This window comes from Saimiri boliviensis, chromosome 2 (genome assembly GCF_048565385.1).
Source record: "Saimiri boliviensis isolate mSaiBol1 chromosome 2, mSaiBol1.pri, whole genome shotgun sequence".
In the NCBI taxonomy this organism is placed as follows: Eukaryota; Metazoa; Chordata; class Mammalia; order Primates; family Cebidae; genus Saimiri; species Saimiri boliviensis.
The window spans coordinates 220,664,584-220,686,630 of NC_133450.1; the positions used below are offsets into that span (position 1 = coordinate 220,664,584).

Sequence of the window (22,047 nt, forward strand, 5' to 3'; positions counted from 1 at the left end):
GGGCCATGTCACTCCTGCTTCCTGGCTCAGTGCCTGGTGCAAGCCTGGTGCTTGATGAGCGTCTATGGGACCAAGGTGAGTAAGGCATGCAAAAGGCCTTGGTGAGTTCAGAAAGTGAAAGGCCAGAGAGGCTAGAGTGAAGGGGAGAAAGCAGGCTGGCAGGCAGGGCCTCGTGTGGACCCAGAGAGGTATTGTGGGTCTGGATGTGAGTGTGAGATACCAAGATATGAGAGTTTTTTGTTTGTTTTGAGATGGAATCTCATTCTGTTGCCCAGGCTGGAGTGCAATGACACGATCTTGGCTCATTGCAACCTCCGCCTCCGGGTTCAAGTGACTCTCATGCCTTAGCCTCCGGAGTAGCTGGGATTACACGTACACGTCACCACATCCAGCAATTGTTTTTTTTTTTTTTTTTTTTTTTTTTTTCAGACGGAGTCTTGCTCTGTCACCAGGCTGGAGTGCAGCGGCACAATCTTGGCTCACTGCAACCTCTGCCTCCTGGGTTCAAGCGATTCTTTCGCCTCAGCCTCCCAAGTAGCTGGACCGAGGCTCGTTCTACCATGCCCGGCTAATTTTTGTATTTTTAGTACAGACGGGGTTTCACCATGTTGGCCAGGATGGTCTCGATCTCTTGACCTCGTGATCTGCCCACCTCAGCCTCACAAAGTGCTGGGATTACAGGCATGAGCCACCGCAACTGGCCAAGTTTTGTATTTTTAGTAGAGACAGGGTTTCATCATGTTGTCCAGGCTGGTCTTGAACTGCTGACCTCAAGTGATCCACCCACCTGGGCCTCCCAAAGTGCTGGGGTAGGGCCACAGCCCCACGGGGTCATGGGGTGTCCCCTATTGCTGTGTTGAGTCACAGGATCCACAAAATAAAGAGACAGGACACAGAAGAAATGGAAGAGAGCAGCTGGGCTCCGGGGGGCCGCACCACCTATGAGCGGAGACGGGCGAGGCCCTGAACATCCAGAAGCATCTGTATTTATTAGATACAAAGCAGGGGAAAAGGTCATGAGTGAGCTCATTTATAGGCTTAATGATAGGGCATACATAATCACATGAGTAGCAAGCGAGGGGGCCACCCCATTAGGTCACCTAGTTAGAGAGGTGGGCTGTGCGCAGTAGGGGGCTATGCCATGTGCAGTAGTAGAGGGTCGTGTACAAAAAAGGGGTCCACCCTCATTAGGTCGCCAAGGCAAGGAAGTAAGCTGTGTGCAACAAGCGCTGTGTGCAACACTTCTTATCTTGGGGCTGGAGACTTCAAAGGATTCCTATAGAAGGATGCTGTAAACCAATGCAGTGGGAGCTGACAGGGTGTGCTCTTCTCTGAGATAATTTATAGGAGGATGATTTGAGCCAGCCCAGTGGCAAGACAGGGTGTACAGCCGCTGTGGCACAATTACACCAGAGGGATTCTTCTCCATCGGTTGTTCGCGGGATCTCGGGCCTGAGGCCTACTTTCCACAAGAACTGGATGCAAGGTACTGCCACTCCCTTTCAGGAGGAATAACTCTTGCTCCAAGCCAGCCACGCAGCGGGTACTGAGTGCTGCCGTCTAGGCCCTGACCTGCCACATATGTATGTCCTTTCAGGCAGTGGCGCTATTGCCTGGGTCATTGGTTCTTGTCCTGGCCTGGCTGTTTTCCCATATACTTGCTTCTGTTCTGTGACTGCTCTAGGCATTCCTCCTACTACAAACTACTGTGTGATTACATAGAAAGATTAAATAAATCAGCACTAAATGTGTCGGTACAGCTCCGACTACAATCCATTATATGATTATATAGAAAGATTATATAAAATATATATAACTTTATATATAAAACCTATGTATGGTTTTATGTATGTATGTGTGTGTATATATATATATATATATATATATATATATATATATATGTAAGCTAGATATAAGATTATATGGAACTAAGTATGATTATATATATAAGCTAGATAGAAGTAAAAAGTAAGTTATACTTCAAGCACTAATTGTGCCTGGGGTCTGCACAGCTCTCCTTTCTCGGTGCCCATGTTGGGGGTTACCCACATGCTGGGATTACAGGCATGAGCCATTATGCCTGGTCAATGGGGCTGGAGGGGGCTAGGAACTGGCCTTTGGGTCGGGAGATCCTGTACAATGGGGGTGCCTCGGGGCCTCCTGCCCTGAACCTGTGTGCTGGGGATAAAGCAGGGACTGGGACAGACATGCTTCCCACCCAGTGGAGATCACAGCTGGGTGTCAGTGGAGACCCTGGCACCCCTCTGCCATGCCTCCCCTGTGCCAGCTTGGTCAGGATGGATTCATTACTTTAGGGACCCTTGGGCCACTCCCCTAAAAGCCCCACAGCCCAACTTAGCATGGCCCTGAGCAGCAGAAGCTGCTCCTGAGCACAGCAGGGCTGCTCCAAGCCGGCCACGCAGCGGGTACTGAGTGCTGTCGTCTAGGCCCTGACCTGCCATATATGTATGTCCTTTCAGGCAGTGGCACTGAGAGGTGTGTGTTTTTGAAGGGCACCGGTCATCATGCATAGTTGGACTGGCGGGGCTGGAGCAGGCAGGGGAAGTGGTGAGGAAGCCATTGGTGACTTAGGCCAGATGGTAGCTTTGCATCAGGAGGGTGGCTGGAGGCCGGGAGAAAAGTGGAGGGAGAATTGATAAAGTTTGGGATCCTGTTGGTGGAGGGATAGGGAAGAAATCAGGTAAGGGACACAGGACGCCAGTCACTAGAGGGTGCAGGGCATGAGGGGAGAGCCAGATTTGGGAGAAGTCTGAGAATTCAGCTCATGAGATGATGTATTTGAGGTTCCCCAGGAGGGCATCCGATGAGGATGTCGGGCGGGCAGCTGGGCCACGTGCAGCGCATTGGGCCAGAGGTGAGCCTGGGCAGGGTGAGAAGGCCCGTGACACATCCCTGAGGAGCCCAGCATCGCATGGCAGAGGACAGCATGAGGGAGACATCAAGTAGAATGGTCATCACAGCCAGGCGTGGTGACTCACACCTGCAATCTCAGCCCTTTGGGAGGCTGACAGCGGGCAGATCACCTGAGGTCAGGAGTTCGAGACCAGCCTGGCCACCATGGCAAAACCCCATCTCTACTAAAAATACAAAAGTTAGCTGGGCATGGTGTTGGGCACCTGTAATCCCAGCTACTCAGGAGACTGAAGCTGAAGATCACTTGACCTGGGCGACAGATCGAGACTCTGTCACAAACAAACAAAAAGAATGGTCATTACAGATATCAAGAGAGTGGCTGACAGTGGATCAGGGGATGTCACAGGCCAAATGTGACTGAGAGTCAAGCAAACATCCTTTGGATTTTGAAGCGTGGACATCAGCCAGGCGCAGTGGCACATGCCTGTAATCCCAGCACTTTGGGAGGCTAAGGTGGGCTGATCACCTGAGGTGGGGAGTTCAAGACCAGCCTGACCAACATGGAGAAACCCCATCTCTGCTAAAAATACAAAATTAGCCAGGCATGGTGGCTCATGCCTGTAATCCCAGCTACTCGAGAGGCTGAGGCAGAAGAATTACTTGAACCCAGGAGGCCGCAGGTTGCGGTGAGCCAAGATTGTGCCATTGCACTCCAGCCTGAGCAACAAGAGCGAAACTCTAAAAAAAAAATAAAAATAAAAAAAATAAAGAGCGGGCACCACTGGTGGCCTCAGTGGCTGGAGCCTGCCTGGAGTGATGGGGACAGACGCTGAGTGTGGCAGGAGGTAAGGAAATGCAGGCAGCAGGTGTGGACCCTTTGGGGAGTCTTGCTGAAATAGACAAAGAGGGAGCTACCTGCTGGGAACTACTGGGTTGGAGGACCTGTAAGTGGGATCCCAGATCACGCCCAGGAAATAATGGGAGGATCCTGTGGAGATGTAGAGGTTTTTCTCATGATGGGGGGCCACCCATGACCTCAGGCTCCCACTACAGCAGTTGAGGGATGGAGGGTTAGGATCCAAAGTCCAAGTGGGCAACTCCGCCTGGACTGGAGGACAGAGTGTGGAGCAGGTGGAGACAGGGCAGGTGTCTGCAGTTGGCCTTTTTTCTCTGATGAGGGAGGGTCCCAGGTTTGAGGGATGGGGGTTTACGCTAGGTACCATGGCAAAACGAAGAGCCAGCTGCCCAGGTCAGGTAGGACTGGTGGAAGGCTAGAGGGTGGGCCAGTCTGGCCAGTCTGAACACAGAGCAGCCCTACTGTGCTCAGGAGCAGCTTCTGCTGCTCAGGGCCATGCTAAGTTGGGCTGTGGGGCTTTTAGGGGAGTGGCCCAAGGGTCCCTAAAATAATGAATCCATCCTGACCAAACTGGCACAGGGGAGGCATGGCAGAGGGGTGCCAGGGTCTCCATTGACACCCAGCTGTGGTCTCCACTGGATGGGAAGCACGTCTGTCCCAGTCCCTGCTTTATCCCCAGCACACAGGTTCAGGGCAAGAGGCCCCGAGGCACCCCAATTGTACAGGATCTCCTGACCCAAGACCGATGAAGGGGCCAGTTCCCAGCCCCCTCCAGCCCCAACCCTTGGGAAACACAGCACAGACACAAACACAATCAGTCAGCGTTTATTGGTCAGCTCTCCCAAACAGGCCAGCCCTGGGGTTGGGAGGTTGGGCCTCCATGAGGAGTGGTCGGTCAGTGGGTCTGGGGTGGCTGCCATAATGTGCCCTGAGCCCTACGGGTGGTCCTGGTGACTGTCAGTCCTTCCCCAGGCTTCCCAGGTCCAGAAGGGCTTGTGGGGTGTGGGGCTGTGTCAGGCTAAGGAAAGTTCCCTTGGTGGAGGACAGGGCTCGTGGGGAGAGGTCAGAGGTCACACACGCAGCCTTAGAACCTGCTAAGTCCAATGTCAGCATGTGACAGGAGGGGAAATGAGGCATGATGGCAGAACCCAGGGGAAAAGGTGGCAGGGAGTCTGAGAGTGAGGTCGGGAGGACCAGCATCTTTCAGGCCCCGGGCAAGAAGCGGGTGACAGGAGTCTTCCAGGTATCCCTCCCTCCTAGCTTCTGGAAGGGAAGCAGGGGAGGGGGCTCCAGTCAGTCAGGGCTAAGTTTCATGCCATGGGGACTCTGCAGGACCGCCAGGCTTGGGGCGCCACTGTGCCTGGGAAGGTTCTGCAGGCTCCCCTGCTTGGTCCCTGCCCTGAAGGGGAGGCAGAGAAGGGGCTGGCAGCCTCATCCCCTCAGGACCTTCACTGAGTCTTCTTGGTCACCCTGTCACTCTTCAGCATCACGTAGGTGATGAACAGTCCTGGAATACACAGATCAGAAAGGCCACGTAATATCTGGGCTCAGAGCTGCTGGGAGGTCAGGGCATGACCCAGCAGAGCCACCCACCTGCAGGGCTGTGCACGTACTCAACCACTCTCCAGGGGGCCTGCTCATCTCGCCAGTCATCAAGCCATACATCCACTCACATTCATTCAACAAACACCAACTGAGTGCCTGCCTCAGGCAAGATGCTGCATTTCATGTTTCAGATTCCAAGGGGAACAAGATCCACCCATCTGTCGATCACCCAATCAACCACCTGTCCACCTACCTTCCTGCCCACCACCTACACCTCACCCACCCACCCATTCATCCACCCATCATCCAGGCACCCGGCTGTTGACTGACTCATCCAAATGACTTTGCGAGCACAACCTCAGTGCCACAGCCCCTTCTAGATGCACAGTAATGATGGAGACACAGTCCCCATCCCTAGGAAGCCATGAGATAGAGAGGGGCAGGAATTAGAAGTCAGGGTAACGAGAGGGTGACTAAGGTGAGCAGGGTGATGATGGGGTTGGGGGAAGAAAAGAGGGGGACAGGTCACTGGAGTCCAAAAAGCCTGAGGCACCAGGAAGCCCAGAGACTCCTGACTGGCAGCCTTGAAGGGTAACAGGAAAACCCCAGGAGTGAGTGCAGGGCAAGGAGCTTCCTGCAGTGCCAAAGTGTGGGAGCACCTTCGGAGGTGGGTCCTCCCGAAACCCTGCCCGAGGTCAAGGGGAGGAGGTGATGACTTACCCACAAACAGGAGTAGCAGGAGGCCTGCGGCCAGCGGGATGGCGACAGCGTAGGCGCGGGGCAGGAAATACTTGTGGATGACATGCTGGCTGTCGATGAATGGCTGGCATCGAGGGCAGAGCTCTGGTGAGCCTTGCTCGCCTTGCCCAGCCCACAAGCCCAAACATCCCACCTCCTCCATCTAAGGGGCTGACCCATTCAGAGCACTGGGACTGGATTTGCTTTTCTTTAAGATTATGGGATTTGGGTGTCATGTTTTTTTCCTTCCTTTTTTTTTTCTCTTGAGCAATGTGATGGCTAATACCGATCCTTCCTTAATTTCTTACTGGTATGTACCAGGCACTTGCCTTGGTGCCTGCCACAGGTTGGTGGTGGGAACAAGAGAACAGGGGACAAGAGATCTGCCCCAAGGCACTCACAGCCTAGCAAACGGTACATGAGGAATCCTCTACTGATTCCCAACCTGGGCCTCCAGGCCTTTTCACTAATATTTTTTTCTCTAGAAGATACCACGTTCTGCACTTCCAAACACACTGCACTTCTTAAGTAAAGACCAACAAGTTTTCCCACAAGAAAAAAAATATCCTAAAGGCCTTCACAAATATCACTGGCGCTCGCCATGGCCAAGAGTCAGCAGGATAACACAGAAGGAATAGAACTCCTCCAAAAGTCAAGGCAAACTGGAAACAGAGTTTTAGGTGTAGCGGCTAGGGATGCAATCTTGAGCTACATCCTTCTCCCCGAGTCTCAGCTATCTCATCTATAAAATGCGGCACCATTGGTATCTTCCTCATAGAATTGTGCTGGAGATTTCATGAGACGAGGCAGGCAATGACATCAGCGCCGTGCCTGGCGCCTATATTGTAGCTGCTTTGGCGGTGCCAGAGCTCGGGGAAGGTGAGCAGCGGGCGGGGAGAATGACATACCAAGAGAATCACCCAGGCGGTGTAGTAGGTGAAGATGATCAGGCTAACGGCGACGAGGCCGAGTCCCACCACCTGGTCTGTCCCCGTGGCCTGGAGAAAAGGGAGGTCTCAGCTGACAAAGTGACTCTCCGTTTCCGCGCACAAATGGAAGCCGGGCGTCACGGCCGTATCACCGTCTAAGCTTCCCATTCATTCAATAGATGCTAGAGGGCTGACTAGGGATCAGTTTCTAGGCTGGGAGAGAGTGCCAGGCCTCGGTGTTGTCGTCCGTACAATGGGTAGGTGGGAGAGCAATCCCCGTTCCAAGTGCCCAAGTCCCAGCTCCTGAGCAGACCCGGGACCCCAACCCCCAGACGCCCGTATCTCCGGCCCTCGGTCCCAATCTCACCATTTCCCCCGGCGCTCAGTCACCGGAGCCGCAAGCCACATCCGGTTCCGGGTCACGCTTTTCCGGTTTTTTGGACCGCGGAGCACGCCGGGAGTTGTAGTTCCCAGGCCGGCTCGGGTTTCAGGCCCCACGTCGTCCGAGACTAGCAGGAACCGCCTTCTCCCCTTTGCATTTCGGGAAATGTAGTTCTCAAGGACATTGCCTGGCCAGTTGCTGCCCGAATCTCCCTAGGGAATGGGACCGAGTCGGGAACCCAGACTCCCTGGCCTTCTTGGCCATAGTCCCGTAGCCGCCCCACCAAAAGCTAATCTCTAAACATCCCAGAGTCCTGGAGCCAGAGGGGGATGGGAGTGAGGGATCCGAAGTTTCATTTTCCAGATGGGAAAAGCGAGGTTCAGAGGGGTAGATCCCAATCCTAGTCAGTGGTGAAACCGACACGGGTGGGAGAGGTGAAGAGAATGTTCACTTTCCGGCCTGGGCTGCGTGGGGGAGGGTCTGTCCGGAGCCCGCATGGATGGGGAGGATTTGGATTGGTGGAGAGGGGGGGCCCCCTCACCATCGCCCGGTTTCCCTGGCCACCCTTCAGATGTCCCCTCTCTCCCTTCACTGGGTGCCTCTTGGAGCAGCCCAAACACGTTTTGGACCGAGACTTGGAGGGCCCTTCCTCTGAGAACAAAGCGATGTTGGGCCAGATCATCTTCCACGCTTCTCCAGCTACAGAGACAGGAACGCGCTCCCTCGTCACTCATGGGGCGGCTGCTCCTCCGGGTCTCACCGTGACGCCACGTCCCTCAGGGAAGCCAGCCGTGAAGCCAGCCGCTTGTTTTTGTCACCCAGGCTGGAGTACAATGGCACAATCTCAGCTCACCGCAACCTCCGCCTCCCGGATTCAAGTGATTCTCCTGCCTCGGCCTCCCGAGTAGCTGGGATTACAGGAGCCCACCACCACGCCCAGCTAAATTTTGTATTTTTAGTAGAGACAGTGTTTCGCCATGTTGGCCAGGGTGGTCTCGAACTTCTGACCTCGTGATCCGCCCGCCTTGGCCTCCCAAAGTGCTGGGATTACAGGCATGAGCCATCACGCTTGGCTTTTTTTAAGTTCTGTGTTGCCCAGGCTGGTGTCAAACTCCTGGACTCAAACGATCCTCCCAACTCGGCCCCCCAAAGTGTTAGAATTACAGGCATGAGCCACTGTGCCCAGCCCCGTGCCTTTTAATTCACTGATGCATTTTTTTAATTTGGCCCTATCAGCTCCCTGAGGATAGGGTCTGTGGTTGCTCCTGTATCCCTGGCAGGAGGCTTGGCACAGAGCTTTTTTTTTTTTTTCCTGAGACGGAGTCTCACTCTGCCATCCAGGCTGGAGTGCAGTGGCATGATCCCGTCTCATGGCCTGCAACCTCCGTCTCCTGGGTTCAAGTGATTCTCCTGCCTCAGCCTCCCAATGTGCTGGGATCACAGGCGTGAGCCACCGCGCTCGGCCGAAAGAGCTTTGAACCAATCAGCCAGCTTTAAGATTCAGTGATTGTTTAGTTCCTGGAGTGCTACAGAGTACAGCATCTGGGGACTCCAGGCCTCCCTGAGGGGTTATGTGGAGGCCCTTGGCCTGCTGTCCCCACCTGGGGGATTTGGGGAGAGATGTGCTGTGAGCCTGGCATGGTTTGCTCCCCCTGGCATTTATTTCCTTGGATTGTTGGAAGCCCATCCTCTGACTATGGAGTAAAGCTGACAAGAGCAACTGCTTTTTTTTTTTTTTTTTTTTTAGCCGTTGAGTCTTGCTTTGTTGCCCAGGCTGGAGTGCAATGGCACAGTCGTGGCTCACTGCAACCTCTACCACCCGGGTTCCAGCGATTCTCCTGCCTTAGCCTCCTGAGTAGCTGGGATTACAGGCATTCACCACCACGCCTAGCTAATTTTTGTATTTTGAGTAGGGAGGGGTTTTCCCTTCTCTCAGGAGACTCTGGGCTCAGCTAGGAGCCCACTTTTACCTACCACCCCAGTTGTGCACAGAACAGAGGAGGGGTTTAAAGGGGCCATGAGTGGGGGTCAGCACTGAGGAGTGGTGTGAATGCTATCTTGGTGTAGAGCTGGAGCCCTGGTTCCTTCTGGCCTGGCCAAAACCACTGAGGCTTCCTGCCACCTCCAAGCTTGTTAAAGACCCAGAGTGACTTGCCTGTCCCAGAGCAACTTGTGACGGAAACGGGTAAGGGGCCCAGGGCAAGCCAAGCCTGTAAAGGACAGCAGCCCGGGGCTGTGGTTTGGGAACACACTCATACCTCCTACAGGGCAGGCTGCACACCTGTGTTATTTGATAACCCCATTTGCAGGTAAGGAAACTGAGTGACAGTTATTTGTCCTCAGGCATGCTCCTGAGAGGCCACCTGATTGCAGGGAAGGTCCACAGGGCAGTGGTTAGAGCTTGGCCCTGAGGACAGGGCTTTCACGTGGTAGGAGGCTGGGAGGTAATGGTCGTCTCAGTTTCCTCCCTAGGAATCTGGAGCGATGAAGGTGGCGACACAATTGTGACCATAGCCAAGGAAAACCCTGGCCCCCTACAGCTTCCCCACCCTGGAATGTCACTAAACATATTTGACTTCCTTCTGATGTTGTCTTTGACCCTAAAGTCAACATGATAAAGTAACAAGGTAAAAACAAAACAGCAAAATAAACAAAAGCCGAAACATTTAATTTCTTCCCCTAAACCAAGACACGGACACTAGGCCGATTTCCCCTAACAATGTTATTTTCTACAACAGAAGCTGGGACAGAGAAACAAACACAGCCACTGAAGGAGTGGTGGCAACATTCTGTTAGAAAGGAGGGGAATTAAAGAAAAGAAAGACCCCTCCCTCCATCTCCTTGATCACCTCCCTAAAGACATGGACACCTTGATCCTGGCAGACATGCCATGTGGTCAGTTTGTGAGGTAAACAGGAAAAAAAAAAAAAACCTAAAGATATTGTAGACCTTTATTTTCTTTAAATCTGCTAATAAAAACGTTAAACTTTGAAGAAGATTCCAAACTGACATTGCATAGACCAATTCCTTTCCAAAAATATCTCTGATATACTCTGCATCTCTCTTCATATATAGAATTTGAAGTCCAGGAGCTGTGGGCACCTGGTGGGTATTCACTGAGCTCAAGGGGACACGAAGGCTGAAGACAGGGCTCCCACATGGGGGCAACAAGGCCACACCTTCTGGGCTCTGGCTCCAGCCAGCATCAATTTGGTTGTGACTGAATTCTCAGTCCAATCACCCTGGCCCAGGGCCTGGCATGAGAGGATGTGGCAGGCTCTGTCTCCTTCTGGGGTTCCTGGTCTGGAGGAGTCTCCCCAACGTTGCCAAAGTCAGCTGTGTTCTGCCCAAAGCCCCAAACTTTGAATGAGATGCAAATCTACCCTGAATGCACCTCCATCCTAGGCTGGGTGAGGTCACAGACACAGAAGGGCAGGACAGAACTCCCCCATCGTCTGGGGCCAATTTGTCTGGACACAGTGCAGTCAGCTTCCTTTTAAAGTGCCAGTATCTGTGGGGCAGGAGGGGACCCTCGGAGCTGAGCAGAGCCTTCTCCAGCCCGAGCAAACACTGTCCCGCCTTGGCAGGCACCTTCTAACATTCATTTTCTAAGAGTTAGGTGAGTAAAACAACAACAATGAATGCTAAAAATGCTCTGGTCCCAATGCCGGGGAGTTCTAAGACCAAGAAGCCCAACTCTCACCAGCAGGGGCAGATGGGGAACTAGGGAAGGAACCTCCCAGCCTGGGGAGGGCACCTGCATCCCTCCCAGAGAGAGAAGCCCTATCCCGGACCCCAGCGCTGCTGGAACCAGCCAGCAGGTGGGGCAGAGAAAAGCAGCACTCCCCTCACCTGGGGGAGGAGGCAATATTGAACTGTGAACTCAACAAGAAAAGAAAGGAGGAAAGAAAAAATGAAAAAAGCTACAGGGTGGAGTAAACACCAGCCTGCTGGGTTTATACAAAATGAGTGAAATTTAAAAGGGGCAGGGAGTTTGTCCAGGGACTGGCTGGCAGCCAGAACCCACCTTCAAGCAAGTTACAAGGACTGGGGGGAAAGTGCTGAGAGCAGAGGCTTTAGTTGGGGGGCAGGGCCAGACTGCCCCCTGCTGGGAAAGCACACCCCTTAAAGGAGCCCTTCCCCCTTGCCCAGATGGGGAATGCTTCCAGAGGAAGGCGGAGGCTTTTCTGGCAAGGAAACCAGCTCCAGACCAGTCCAGCCACGGTCCACCTGCCTCTCTGGCATCCGCCCCAGTCTGGGCAGCTGACCCTGGGGGCAGAAAAGGACTTTGCTTGCTCCAACCTTCTTCCTGCAGGAGAACCAGCTGCTCAGGACCCAGCCCTGGGCAGAGGGCACCATCGGTGCTCAGACCTTTCTCAGCACGGGTCTCAGACCTGTGCTGGAGCTGACTGGAGGGAGGAGAGGCAGCACCCGTTCCCGCCGGGCTGCTGGGCCCTAGGCCACTGACTGCACAGCAGGAAGTGACCAGGAGTCCTCGGGAGGGGGCCCAGGGAAGGGGAGGTGAGGGGTCAGCGGGGCTGTGCTTGGGTGGGGGCGGTGAGCATGTGCAAAGTGCAGGCTGCAAGGCAGCAGGGGGGCATTCACCGGGGAGGCAGGGGTCTCCATCTGGAGTGTGGGTGGGGTCTGAGGTCATAGCTCCCAGGAAGAGGCTGCCAGCAGGTCCCCCAGGACACAAGGAAGGGACAGCTGAAGCACTAAGCAGTCAGACGGTCACAGGTGGCAGGATTCTGGAGGCGGTCTGCGCCCCACCCTGACAACCACCAGGGCAAGGGAACAATGGAGCAAGGCCCTGCCACCAAGACATGACCAAAGCCAGTGCTCCTGGAGTGGAGACACAGGTAGACAGGCCCCTCAGCCACAGGCATCCCTGCATTAAGGAGCCACTGCATGTCCTCAGCCAGAGGGACAGGTCAGCCTCTAGCAGAGGCAGTCCTGGCCAGCTGTCTGGCCCACGGGCTGCAAGGGCCCACCTGGCCTGCCCTCTAGTGGTTCAGAGGAGAATATTCACAGTGGTGCCTGGGCTTTGGCGGGCCAGGAGGGTCCCACCGTGGATGGGAGGGTAATGGAATGATGCTAGGGGAACAGTGTGGACTGGAGTTCGTGGAGGAGGCACGGATGAGATGTGGCGCAAAGGTGATCCGAAGGGGAACGTTCCTCATGGAATGATGCGGGCCTGGACTCCAGAGAAAGCAGGCCGTTTCTCCAGCCCGGACACCTGCTCCTCAATGGCTTTCAATCACAACTGGCTCATAGACCCCAGAAGAGACCCTGCAGGTGAGAGACAGGTCAGCATGCCCCCCTCGATGCCCCATTTCCTGAGCGCTCCACTGGACCCGGCCTTTGGAGATGCTTCACAAGCAGGTCCTGTTAACCTGCAGGAGAACCAGCTGCTCGGGCTGGACCCTTAGGGCAAAGGGGCTAAGACCAAGGCCCAGCGATGGTAGCCCAAGGTGACACAGATAGTAAGCATCAGAGTCTGTAGGGCCTGCAGAGCCCTTCCGGGCACACCTGGCTGTGCCACCCCATCCTCATGGTCACCTCGACAGGGAGTGACTGCACCCTGTCCCGCTTAACAGGTAAAGAAACTGAAGCTCAGAGGGACATGAGGGTGGCCAAGAGGGTGGTGGGGTCAGGAAACCTGATCAGCTCCTTTCCCTGCCAAGCCCAGGCCCAGCCGTGGAGCTGGGGACTCTCGGGCCTCGGCAAGTAGCTCTACTGTGATCTCGCTCCCGACCAGACTGGTTTCTTCTCTCCCTGAGCTGTTTCCTCATTTTCAGAGGGGGCCAGGGAGGGGTGTTTACAAACCCCTAAGGAAGCCAGCCCCTCGGTTTCCTTCTTGCTCACTGCACCCCCACCACCAACCCAGAGCAGCCCAGGAGGATACTGGGAGGAGATGACTGCCATTCCAGGCTGTGCCCAGCAGGAGTCAGCAGAGCAGCATGAGAGGGCAGCCCCTGCACTGCGGCCTGGCCACACCTCCTCCCTGGGGATGTGGATGTTAGGCCAGCACCTTCCCAGCTGGCGCACGTGGAAAGCTCACTCGCTCGCTCACTCATTCATTCGGTGAACCAAAAGGACATGGAGAGCCAGGCACACAGTCAATGTGCTCTGAATGAATGCCTGTGGCGTGGCACTCTAGAAACCGTAGTTCCTGCAAGTTTGGTCCCATCTGCCCCCCCCCATCTGTGGGTGCCCTGTAGGCAACAGCCTGCATCGTACCCGGCTGTGTCCTCGGCACCTCGCTCAGGGCCTAGTGCCTTTTCCCTAGGGGAAAGATTTGTTCAGGAAATCCATGAGGGATCACCACCACCATTCATCCCCAGTCCCTGGAGCTGGGAGGAAGGGGAAGGGAGGGTCCTAAATAAACACACGTGAGGCCCCTGCCGTGTGCTGAGCCCTGAGCCAGGCAGTGCCCAAGGTCACCCTGTGAACCGTGGGAAATGACTGGGCCTGCTGCTGCCCTCACTGCCCCAGGCTCCCAGGTGAGGTGGTGGTGTCCACACTGCCTGACAGATGGAAAAAGGGAGGTTCAGAGACATGACAGGCCCAGGGTCACACTGTGATGACAAGATTTGGCGTTCGAAGCCAGGTGAGTGAACTGTGGGGACTCTGCTCTCACCCCCAAGCCCCAGCTGCCCCGGCGACCCTTCTCTGAGCCTGCCCCTACCTGTTGGCAAGCTGGATGCCGCTCAGCGTGGCGGAGCCATCGCGGCTCACGAACAGTCGGAGGTTGCTGTCTGTGGGGACACGGGGGAGGATGGAGGCTGAGCGGGGCAGGGCCAGCCCTTGGAGCAGGCAGCCTCACCCCCACCAGCCCGGCCCAGCTCACCCTCGGTGTTACTGCCATCTGTGAAGTCCTGGCTCTGCACGATCTTCTCCACAATGGCATCCGCGTCGATCCGTGTGTCATCCACCCAGGTCGGGTGGCTCTCCACCGAGTCCTTCTTCCGCCTGGGTTGAGTGGGGGACAAGTTGCTCAGAATGTCCCCATGTGCTCCATGCTGTACTTCACTGAACCCTCGCATGCACAATAGGGTGCAGGTACTGTCACAAGCCGCTTTTATAGATGAGAATGCCAGGCACTGAGCAGGTAAGTCAGCTCCCCAAAGCTACCCAGTGCATAAGGAGTGGCTCTAACAGCGCATAAGGAGTGGCTCTAACAGCGCATAAGGAGTGGCTCTAAGGCTCAGTCCAGCTGTCAGGGCCCACAGACCAGACCACGCTGCTGTCCAATCTGCAAAACCACAGCAGCCATGAACAGAAACTGCTGTATGCCTGGCACGGCTGCACGCTTCATGGTTATCAGCTGGTGGAATTGTCACCACCCAACCCTCTGAGGTGGGGACCCTACAGTCCCTGTGTTACAGGTAAAGAAGCGGAGGTTCAAGGCACCACCAGGAGCGGTCTGTTTTCCAGGGAGCACCAAGCGGCAGGCCTCACCTGAATGAGCGGTCAGACAGATGCAGGGGCCGGGGTGGCCGAGGTGGCTTCTCCAGGGGCCGGTGCTCCCGCTCACTGCCCTCAGGGCCCTCCACAGTCATGCCGAGGCCCCCAGAGGCGCTGCTGCTGGTGGACGTGTTGCGGCGGTGCGTCAGGTCCGAGAGGCTGGAGGAGCGCGAGTGCTCTGTGCTGTAGCCTGTGGGGGGCACGGCGGGGGAGCATCATGATGGGGGATCCCGGGGAAGGAGGAGGCCATGGGGGCAGGGCCAGGCAGCCACCCACCGGAGATCCTGGACTGCTGGCTGGCGTAGCTGGAGTTGCGGGAGTGGCCAGAGTGGAAGACCTCCTCAGGGCTGGACAGGTTCTGCTCGGGTTCTTCCAACAGCCCTGGAAGGCAGGAAGGGGCAGGGGATGAGGGGACAGGGGTCACCCAGTGCTGCTCACCCTCGCCCTCGCCACCATGCCCTCACAGAGCTTTATGTGGTGGGGTATCACTTAACAGACTGAAAAATGGGTTCAGAGGAGCAGCAACCCGCTGAGCCACAGGTCACCCTCCGAACCCAGGTCCGATCATTCTACAGAGGGCCTCCTTGTGCAGGGTGCCCACCACAAGCCAGCGAGGAGGAAGAACGTGGAACCAAAACGGCCTCCATTACCCACGACTGCAGTGAGAGGTGCAGAGCACGGAGCAGTGCTTACTGGGGGTCTGGCTCAGTCTGGGGACAGGGAAGGCTTCTCCAAGGAGTCGGCCTTAACAGCAGACCTCCAGGACACACAGACCCAGCCAGCTGAGACCCAGAGCAGAAAGCGCTGGGTCAGCGCAGGAGGGAGCCAGCTAAGGCCTCAGGGCAAGGGCTTTCCAGGTGCAGAGAACAGCATCGGCAGAGGCCCTGAGGCTGGAGGGGCCTGGGTCAGTGGAGTTGGAGTGGAGGGGACAGGGTAAGAGGGAGTTGGGGAAACAGGCTGGCCCAAAGGGACAGGCCCACAGTCCTGTCACAAGTCACCCACAAGCCCAACTTCAAAACAGACTTTCCTGGCACTCCCCAGCAGGAAGCACAAGAGAGCAGGCGGGACCCACCCAGGACCACCCGCCCTCCCACCCAACACAGGAAGGAAGGACTCATCCCTTCAGAGAAGGGAACACCCAGGCCACAGGCAGCACCCCAGGCTGGCCTGTGTGCCCACCCATAACCATGTGGCTTTTCAAGTCCCCAACAGATTCTCTGAATACAGGGGGAGCCCAGCTCGAGGCAAGTGGGCACTCAAGTCCCACCCTGCCTGGGAGTGGGGCCTCTTCTACTTCACACGAAGGCACCACCTTTGCTGGGGTTGCCTGGTCCCCAGACACATCTCTTCTGGGGACCCCCATCCTGGGGATGGAAAGAGTAATGGTGCTGGGAAGTCCCAGCTTTCTGCTCTGGGTCTCAGCTGGCTGGGTCTGTCAGGGAAAAGGGAGTGGAGGACGGCCGGGCCCTTGAGGTCAGAGAGTCCCTCACCACTCCCAGTCTGCAGGGGCAGAATCACCCACCAAGCATCTGTGGGGCCACACAAGGCCTGTGCTCTAAGTGATTCTGTGAGACAATCAGGGTTGCCACGTGACGCCTTGCCTGGGGGCAGTCCAGAGCCTCCGGTCTCCGCAGCACCCCCTCCTCCTAGTTGCCACGCTGCCTCCTCTGGGGGTTGGGGCTCTTTTGTATTTTTTATAACAACATTAGTACCAGTGAAAATTTAATAAAAACAGACTGAGTGCTTACCACATGCCAGGCAGGCGCCCACATGTGCACAGTTAATCCCAAAGCAACCTGGGATGTAACTGCTACTACCAATCCCATTTTCCAGAGAACACTGAGACAGCAAGAGGCAAACTGGCCAGTCAAGGTCATAGAGCACGTGGGAGAGCAAGAGCTCCCAGCACCTCCCTCTGCCAGGTATACTGTGCCCCGATCCCTCAAATGCAGCCCAGACACCGCCTCCTCAGGGAAGCCTTCCCCGGCCCCAGATGGATCCTGCCTTCTGGGCCTGTCTCTCCCAGCTCTCATCCCATTTGCAGGTAGACATGCATGTCATTTATCTACAGCTTGATTGAGGCCTGTTTCTCCTGCTAGACTACAGGGCCATGAGGGTAGGGAGGCCACATTAGTCTCAGTCCAGGGCACTTCTGTGATTGCACGGCCCAGCACCACAGCCAGCATGCACGAGATGCTCAGATCCCATCAGCCCAGTGGGAGCACGCACCCTCCCACCATCACCCTCCCTTCAGCCAGCCAGCATCTCCCTGGGAACCCGGGCATGACATAGAGGTAAGCCCCTTGGGCCACTAGCGGGGAGGGGTGGGCAGATGAGGCACCATACCTGAGCTGAGGATGGTGGGCCGGGCCTTGTGGGGCCGGGACCCTGTCAGGGAGTTGGTGCTACTGCCACCACTGCTGGTCCCGCCACCCTTACATGTTAGCTGCAGGGAAGAATCCTGGCCTGGGATGGAGATGGACTTGGCAGTGGACGGCGGCCTTGGAAAGACAAACAGGCATGACTAGGGTGCCCCACTTCAGGACCAGGTGAAAACAGAGGACACCAAGAGTCCCTGTTCCTCCACCCCCAGTGCCCAGGACCGGGCTCCCATCCATTCCCCAGGCCTGTGCCAGCACTCACGTCTTGAAGCAGGGGTCTCCAGAGAGCAGGAACATACCAATGGTGACCTGTGGCAAGAGGAGCAATCAGCCATGCTCTGGTCACCCATGGCCTGCCCAGGCACAGGGCCCCTGCAGCCTTTCAACTCTGGCCTCAGAAGGGCTTGGGCTCCAATCCTGTCTCTCTGCCCTCTCCTGCCCGGGGGGCTCTGGCAAAGCCACCTAACTTCTCTGAGCCCAGTTTCCTGTGTGGAGGACAGAGATTGTACCAAGGCCTGACTGGTGGAGCAGAGTGAAGGGCAGTGCAAGGTGAGGCCTGGGCTCAGCCCTGCACCTGGCAGAATTAATGGACTGCAGTCAGCTACAGGCCTAGATAGTGAGCTTCTCCAGGACAGAGCCACACACTCACCCCTCACCCTGTGTAAGGGGCACAGAGCTCAACCCAGCAGGCAGGAGAAGGAAAGGGGGTCTGGCATGGCAGGTGGTGGGCAGGGTTTGGTGAAAGTGTGATGAATAAAGCATGAAGCCATCGCAAACTTACTCACTTGGGCAAAGATGTTGGCAACAGCCCAAATGTGGCAAGATTTGGACCCTAAAATCTAGGCTGAGATGGAGTGACAGGCAGAAGGTGAGTGGGTGGGAAAGAGGGGCTGAGATCCTGGGGCCACCACTAGTGAAAAGGTGAGCACTGGGTTGAGACTTTCTACAGCTTCTCCACTCGGCCATGAAAGCAGCCTAGACAGGAGGTGACCGCCCCAGGCTGTTGATGAGGGGAACCAAGACTCAGAAAGGGGAAGTGACTCCCAAGATCCTGCAGACAGGATGTGGGAGTGTTGCCCTTAAACCCAAGGCTACCTGGCACCCAGACTCCCTTGATCCAGCGTGAGGTGTGCAGGGCTACTGTGCCTGTGCTTTTCAGCCTGACTGAGGCCGAAAAGCTCCGACTCCCAAGACAATCAGTCTAGACCCTTTCTGGCATCTCCAGTTCCCTCTGCAAAGGTTTTAGGAGGCCCCAGAGCCCCTGCTCACCACCTCCTGCCCAGCTCTGCTCCAGATACAATAGGGTCTCCCCGGGTCCTCTTGCAGAGGGGGTGTTACAATAGCCTGTTTTGCTAGCCAGGTGGAAGGGTGTGGAAAACAGAGGAAGAGAGGTGTACTGGCAGTGGACACCTGGACATTGCTATTTCCAAAAGGCCAACAACGCATCTGCCTAGGGGGTGGGGCTGCCCTGGCCATTGGAAACCTGCCCATGCCTGCCCTGGGGCCCTCAGCAGCCACTGTTTTCACTGATGACCAGTGGGGGCCAGGCTACCAGCATGTCACTTGAGGCAGGGTTAGGAGCTGGGCCAAGAAGTCAACTAGCTGGGGGTCAGGTGCCAGCTGTCTGTGATTCCAGGCAAATGACTTAACGTCTGTGCCTCAACTCCCTCCCATTTGAAGCTGGGACTAACCAAAGATACCACATCCTGTGGGGCTGCTGTCAGGGGACCATGAGAGAAGACAAGGCATGCAGTCAGCATGACGTGGACCCATTGCCAAGTGCTTGCCAAACCTTTAAAAGAGACTGTCAGGGCCCCTCCCTGACCTTTTCCTTGGGGAAACTGAGGCCAGCAGCTGAGCCAGGTCTCCCTCTGATCGTAGATCTGATTCCAGGGCCTGCATCTTCCCGACGTCTACCAGGTCAAGTAAGGCCTGTATCTTTTTTTTTTTTTGAGATGGAGTTTCACTCTTGTTACCCAGGCTGGAGTGCAATGGCGCGATCTCGGCTCACCGCAACCTCCGCCTCCAGGGTTCAAGCAATTCTCCTCCCTCAGCCTCCTGAGTAGCTGGGACTACAGGCGTGCGCCACCATGCCCAGCTAATTTTTGTATTTTTAGTAGAGACGGGGTTTCACCATGTTGACCAGGATGGTCTCAATCTCTTGACCTCGTGATCCACCCGTCTCGGCCTCCCAAAGTGCTGGGATTACAGGCGTGAGCCACCGCGCCCGGCTAGGCCTGTATCTTTAACAACCCTCCACAGGGTTCTGATGAGCAGCCCGGTTTGTCCCCACCCCTTAGTCAGGGTGGAAGAGGTGGCAGGATCCCTGGTACCTTGAGGATGGAGTTGTCCTGGCGGGTATTCTTCGTGTCATATCCCTCCAGTAGGCAGCAGCGCCCCGTGGAGCCTGACCCCGCAAACTCAGCCAGGTTCAAGTCAGCGAAGCCCAGCTAGAAGGTAAGAGGAATGTGTGGGAGGCCGAAGGGAGTGTGGACTCCTGGCTGGCAGAAGCCCAGAAGGGGTAACTTGGCAAAGATGGGGAGGGAGACAGATAAAGCCCCTGGGCCTGCCCCACAGCCCCAACTGACTGCTGCATAACGGGGACCCAAGGACAGAGGCCCTGGGTCTGCGGCACCAACACGGCAAAGCCAGGAGCTCACATCCCTGAGCTGCACAAAGCACCCTTTGTGCCACATCCCGGCGTGCACCAGGGCCAGTGCGCCTGACATGAAAGGACACTGTTGTCTGTGACACAGATGCATTGTTCCCTGGGAAACAAGGCCGTGCTGTCGGGAGCTGCCGGGCCAGCAGGCAGGGGAGGAGGGAAGGCCTGTGGGAAGTGGGTGCTGGGGGGAGTGATGGGACACCCCCACAGAGGTTGGGAGGGGAGGGGCACTGCAGAATGAGCAGGAGCCCCAGGGAAGGCGCCATGGTAGAGGCCAGAGTGAGGGGCTGCTGGGCAGAGCTCGGGGTCTGAATAGGCCCTCAGGAACTCTGGGCCGGGGAGCGAGGGATGGGAAGGGAAGTGGGAGAAGGTGCAAAGAAGGCATGCACTAGGAAGGCCCTGTGGATGGAGGCCAAGTCTGCTAGACCTGGAGGGGAAACTGAGGTTGAGACAAGGTGGTGCCAGGCGTGGGGATTTGGAGGACATCTACGGTTCCCTCTGCAAAGGGTCCAGGAGGCTCCAGATCCTCTGCTCACCACCTCCTGCCCAGCTCTGCTCCAGATACAATAGGCTCCAACGAGACAGATAACGAAATGTTCGAACCAATGTTTGAACCCAAAGAAACCAATCAGGGATGGGTGTCAAGTACCTGCTGCCTGCAAGTCTCTACTGCAGTGTTCAGGGCACACACTCCAGAATCGGGGAACTGGATTCAGATCCTAGCCCTGCCATGGACTCAGACTGACCCCCATTTTACAGATGAGAAAACTAAGTTCAGGGAGGGAAAGAAGCTTGCTCAGGGCCAAACAGCTAACCCAACAGAAACAGGACTGAAACTAGGCCTGATCAGCACTATGTCCAGCCACTTCTCAGGGCCTCAGTTTCCTCCTCTGTATAATGGGAGTAAAGCCTGAAGTAGAAGTTCAGTTACACAACAGAAGGGAGGGGCCTGGCAGTGCCCGACACATGCTGGGTGCCTGGTAACTGTCTGCCAATGGAGGCGAGATGCTCCCAGCTGTTTGCTGGTGATTTCTTCCCTGGTTGGGCAGCTGTCCTCACCCCTGTGAATTAGAGAAATTTCCATTCTGACAGCACCCTCCACAGCCTGGTTCTAGCCACCCTGTCCTCTGCTTCTGGAGAGGGATGTCAGCGCCCCAGAGCGCATGGCCCAGCTGGCTGAGTTCCTGAGCTTCGGGTCAGTGGGAAGGGCCGCACCCTGTATAGCACCTCCCTCGGGTGAGAGGTGAGGCAAAGGCATTTCCCCTCCTGGCTGATGGAGTCCACCCTCCTGCCGCTGGGCTGGAGGAGCTGAGGAAGGGAGGGCAAAGTCCACCACGGAGAAGAGAGACGGAAGGCAGAGCGGGCTTATTCAAAGCCAGAAGAGCTGTCTTCTCCCTCTTTGCCCAGTAGAAAAGCTTTCATTAATACTGTGTAGGGCTGAGCTGTCTGTGGGTACAGTGAAACTCTGATAACAACACACAGGTCCAGCAGCAAGGCTGGCTGAGTCAACTGTCATCAGCCATGCCAAGGGACACTGCTGCCATTAGAAAGCACATGGAAATCTGTGATAACACAAAAAGATGCCCAGGATATATTAAGTAAAAAACCAAAAGCCACAAATCCGTGTACTTGTGTATTTATTTGTGTATTTATTTATTTATTTATATATTTAGGAGACAGAATCTCACTCTGTCACCCAGGCTGGAGTACAGTGGCGTGATCTCGGCTCACTGCAACCTCCACCAAACCCCAGGTGGCAAGTGATTCTTGTGCCCCAGCCTCCCTAGTAGCTGGGATTACAGGAGGGCACCACCACCCTTGGTTAATTATTTTTGTATTTGTAGTAGAGATGGGGTTTTGTCATATTGCCAAGGCTGATCTCAAACTCCTGAGCTCAGGCAATTCGCCTGCCTCAGCCTCCCAAAGTGGCAGGATTACAGGCGTGAGCCACCATGCCCAGACATACTTGGGAGGCTGAGGCAGGAGACTCACTTGAACCCGGCAGGTGGAGGTTGCAATGAGCCGAGACTGTGCAAGAGGTCTGGAGTGAGGAGAAGGGACATAAACTGGCCCTTTTGCTCTGTGAACTTCTTTACCATTTGTTTGTACTGCAACAAGCATACGCTGCCTTTATATTGAGTGCAAAGGCCATCAGTAAAGATATTTCTAAAAAAGAACATATCTCAGGTAGTGCTAAGTATCTCTTGTTT

The 22,047-nt window shown here is 55.7% G+C and overlaps 2 protein-coding genes across 2 annotated transcripts in view; both read right to left on the reverse strand.

The window, feature by feature from the left end:
• Positions 1 to 4,539: 4,539 nt before the first annotated feature.
• DPM2 (dolichyl-phosphate mannosyltransferase subunit 2, regulatory) lies at positions 4,540 to 7,378 on the reverse strand. The gene is made up of 4 exons (XM_003940595.4): positions 7,310 to 7,378; positions 6,922 to 7,011; positions 5,996 to 6,098; positions 4,540 to 5,237 (listed from the first exon to the last, which is right to left on the reverse strand). Exons 1-4 carry the CDS (start codon positions 7,310 to 7,312, stop codon positions 5,179 to 5,181), a joined length of 255 nt encoding a protein of 84 aa, XP_003940644.1. The 5' UTR covers positions 7,313 to 7,378; the 3' UTR covers positions 4,540 to 5,178.
• Positions 7,379 to 9,969: 2,591 nt separating this feature from the next.
• Positions 9,970 to 22,047, reverse strand: part of EEIG1 (estrogen-induced osteoclastogenesis regulator 1) — a 41,824-nt gene continuing 29,746 nt past the window's right edge. The window contains exons 4-11 of the mRNA XM_003940590.4: positions 19,506 to 19,622; positions 17,435 to 17,481; positions 17,138 to 17,292; positions 15,068 to 15,172; positions 14,786 to 14,981; positions 14,175 to 14,296; positions 14,013 to 14,082; positions 9,970 to 12,613 (exon numbers count right to left, since the gene is read on the reverse strand). Coding sequence (XP_003940639.3) covers positions 12,568 to 12,613; positions 14,013 to 14,082; positions 14,175 to 14,296; positions 14,786 to 14,981; positions 15,068 to 15,172; positions 17,138 to 17,292; positions 17,435 to 17,481; positions 19,506 to 19,622 — 858 coding nt within the window. The 3' untranslated portion in view covers positions 9,970 to 12,567. The remainder of the gene's footprint in view (positions 12,614 to 14,012; positions 14,083 to 14,174; positions 14,297 to 14,785; positions 14,982 to 15,067; positions 15,173 to 17,137; positions 17,293 to 17,434; positions 17,482 to 19,505; positions 19,623 to 22,047) is intronic.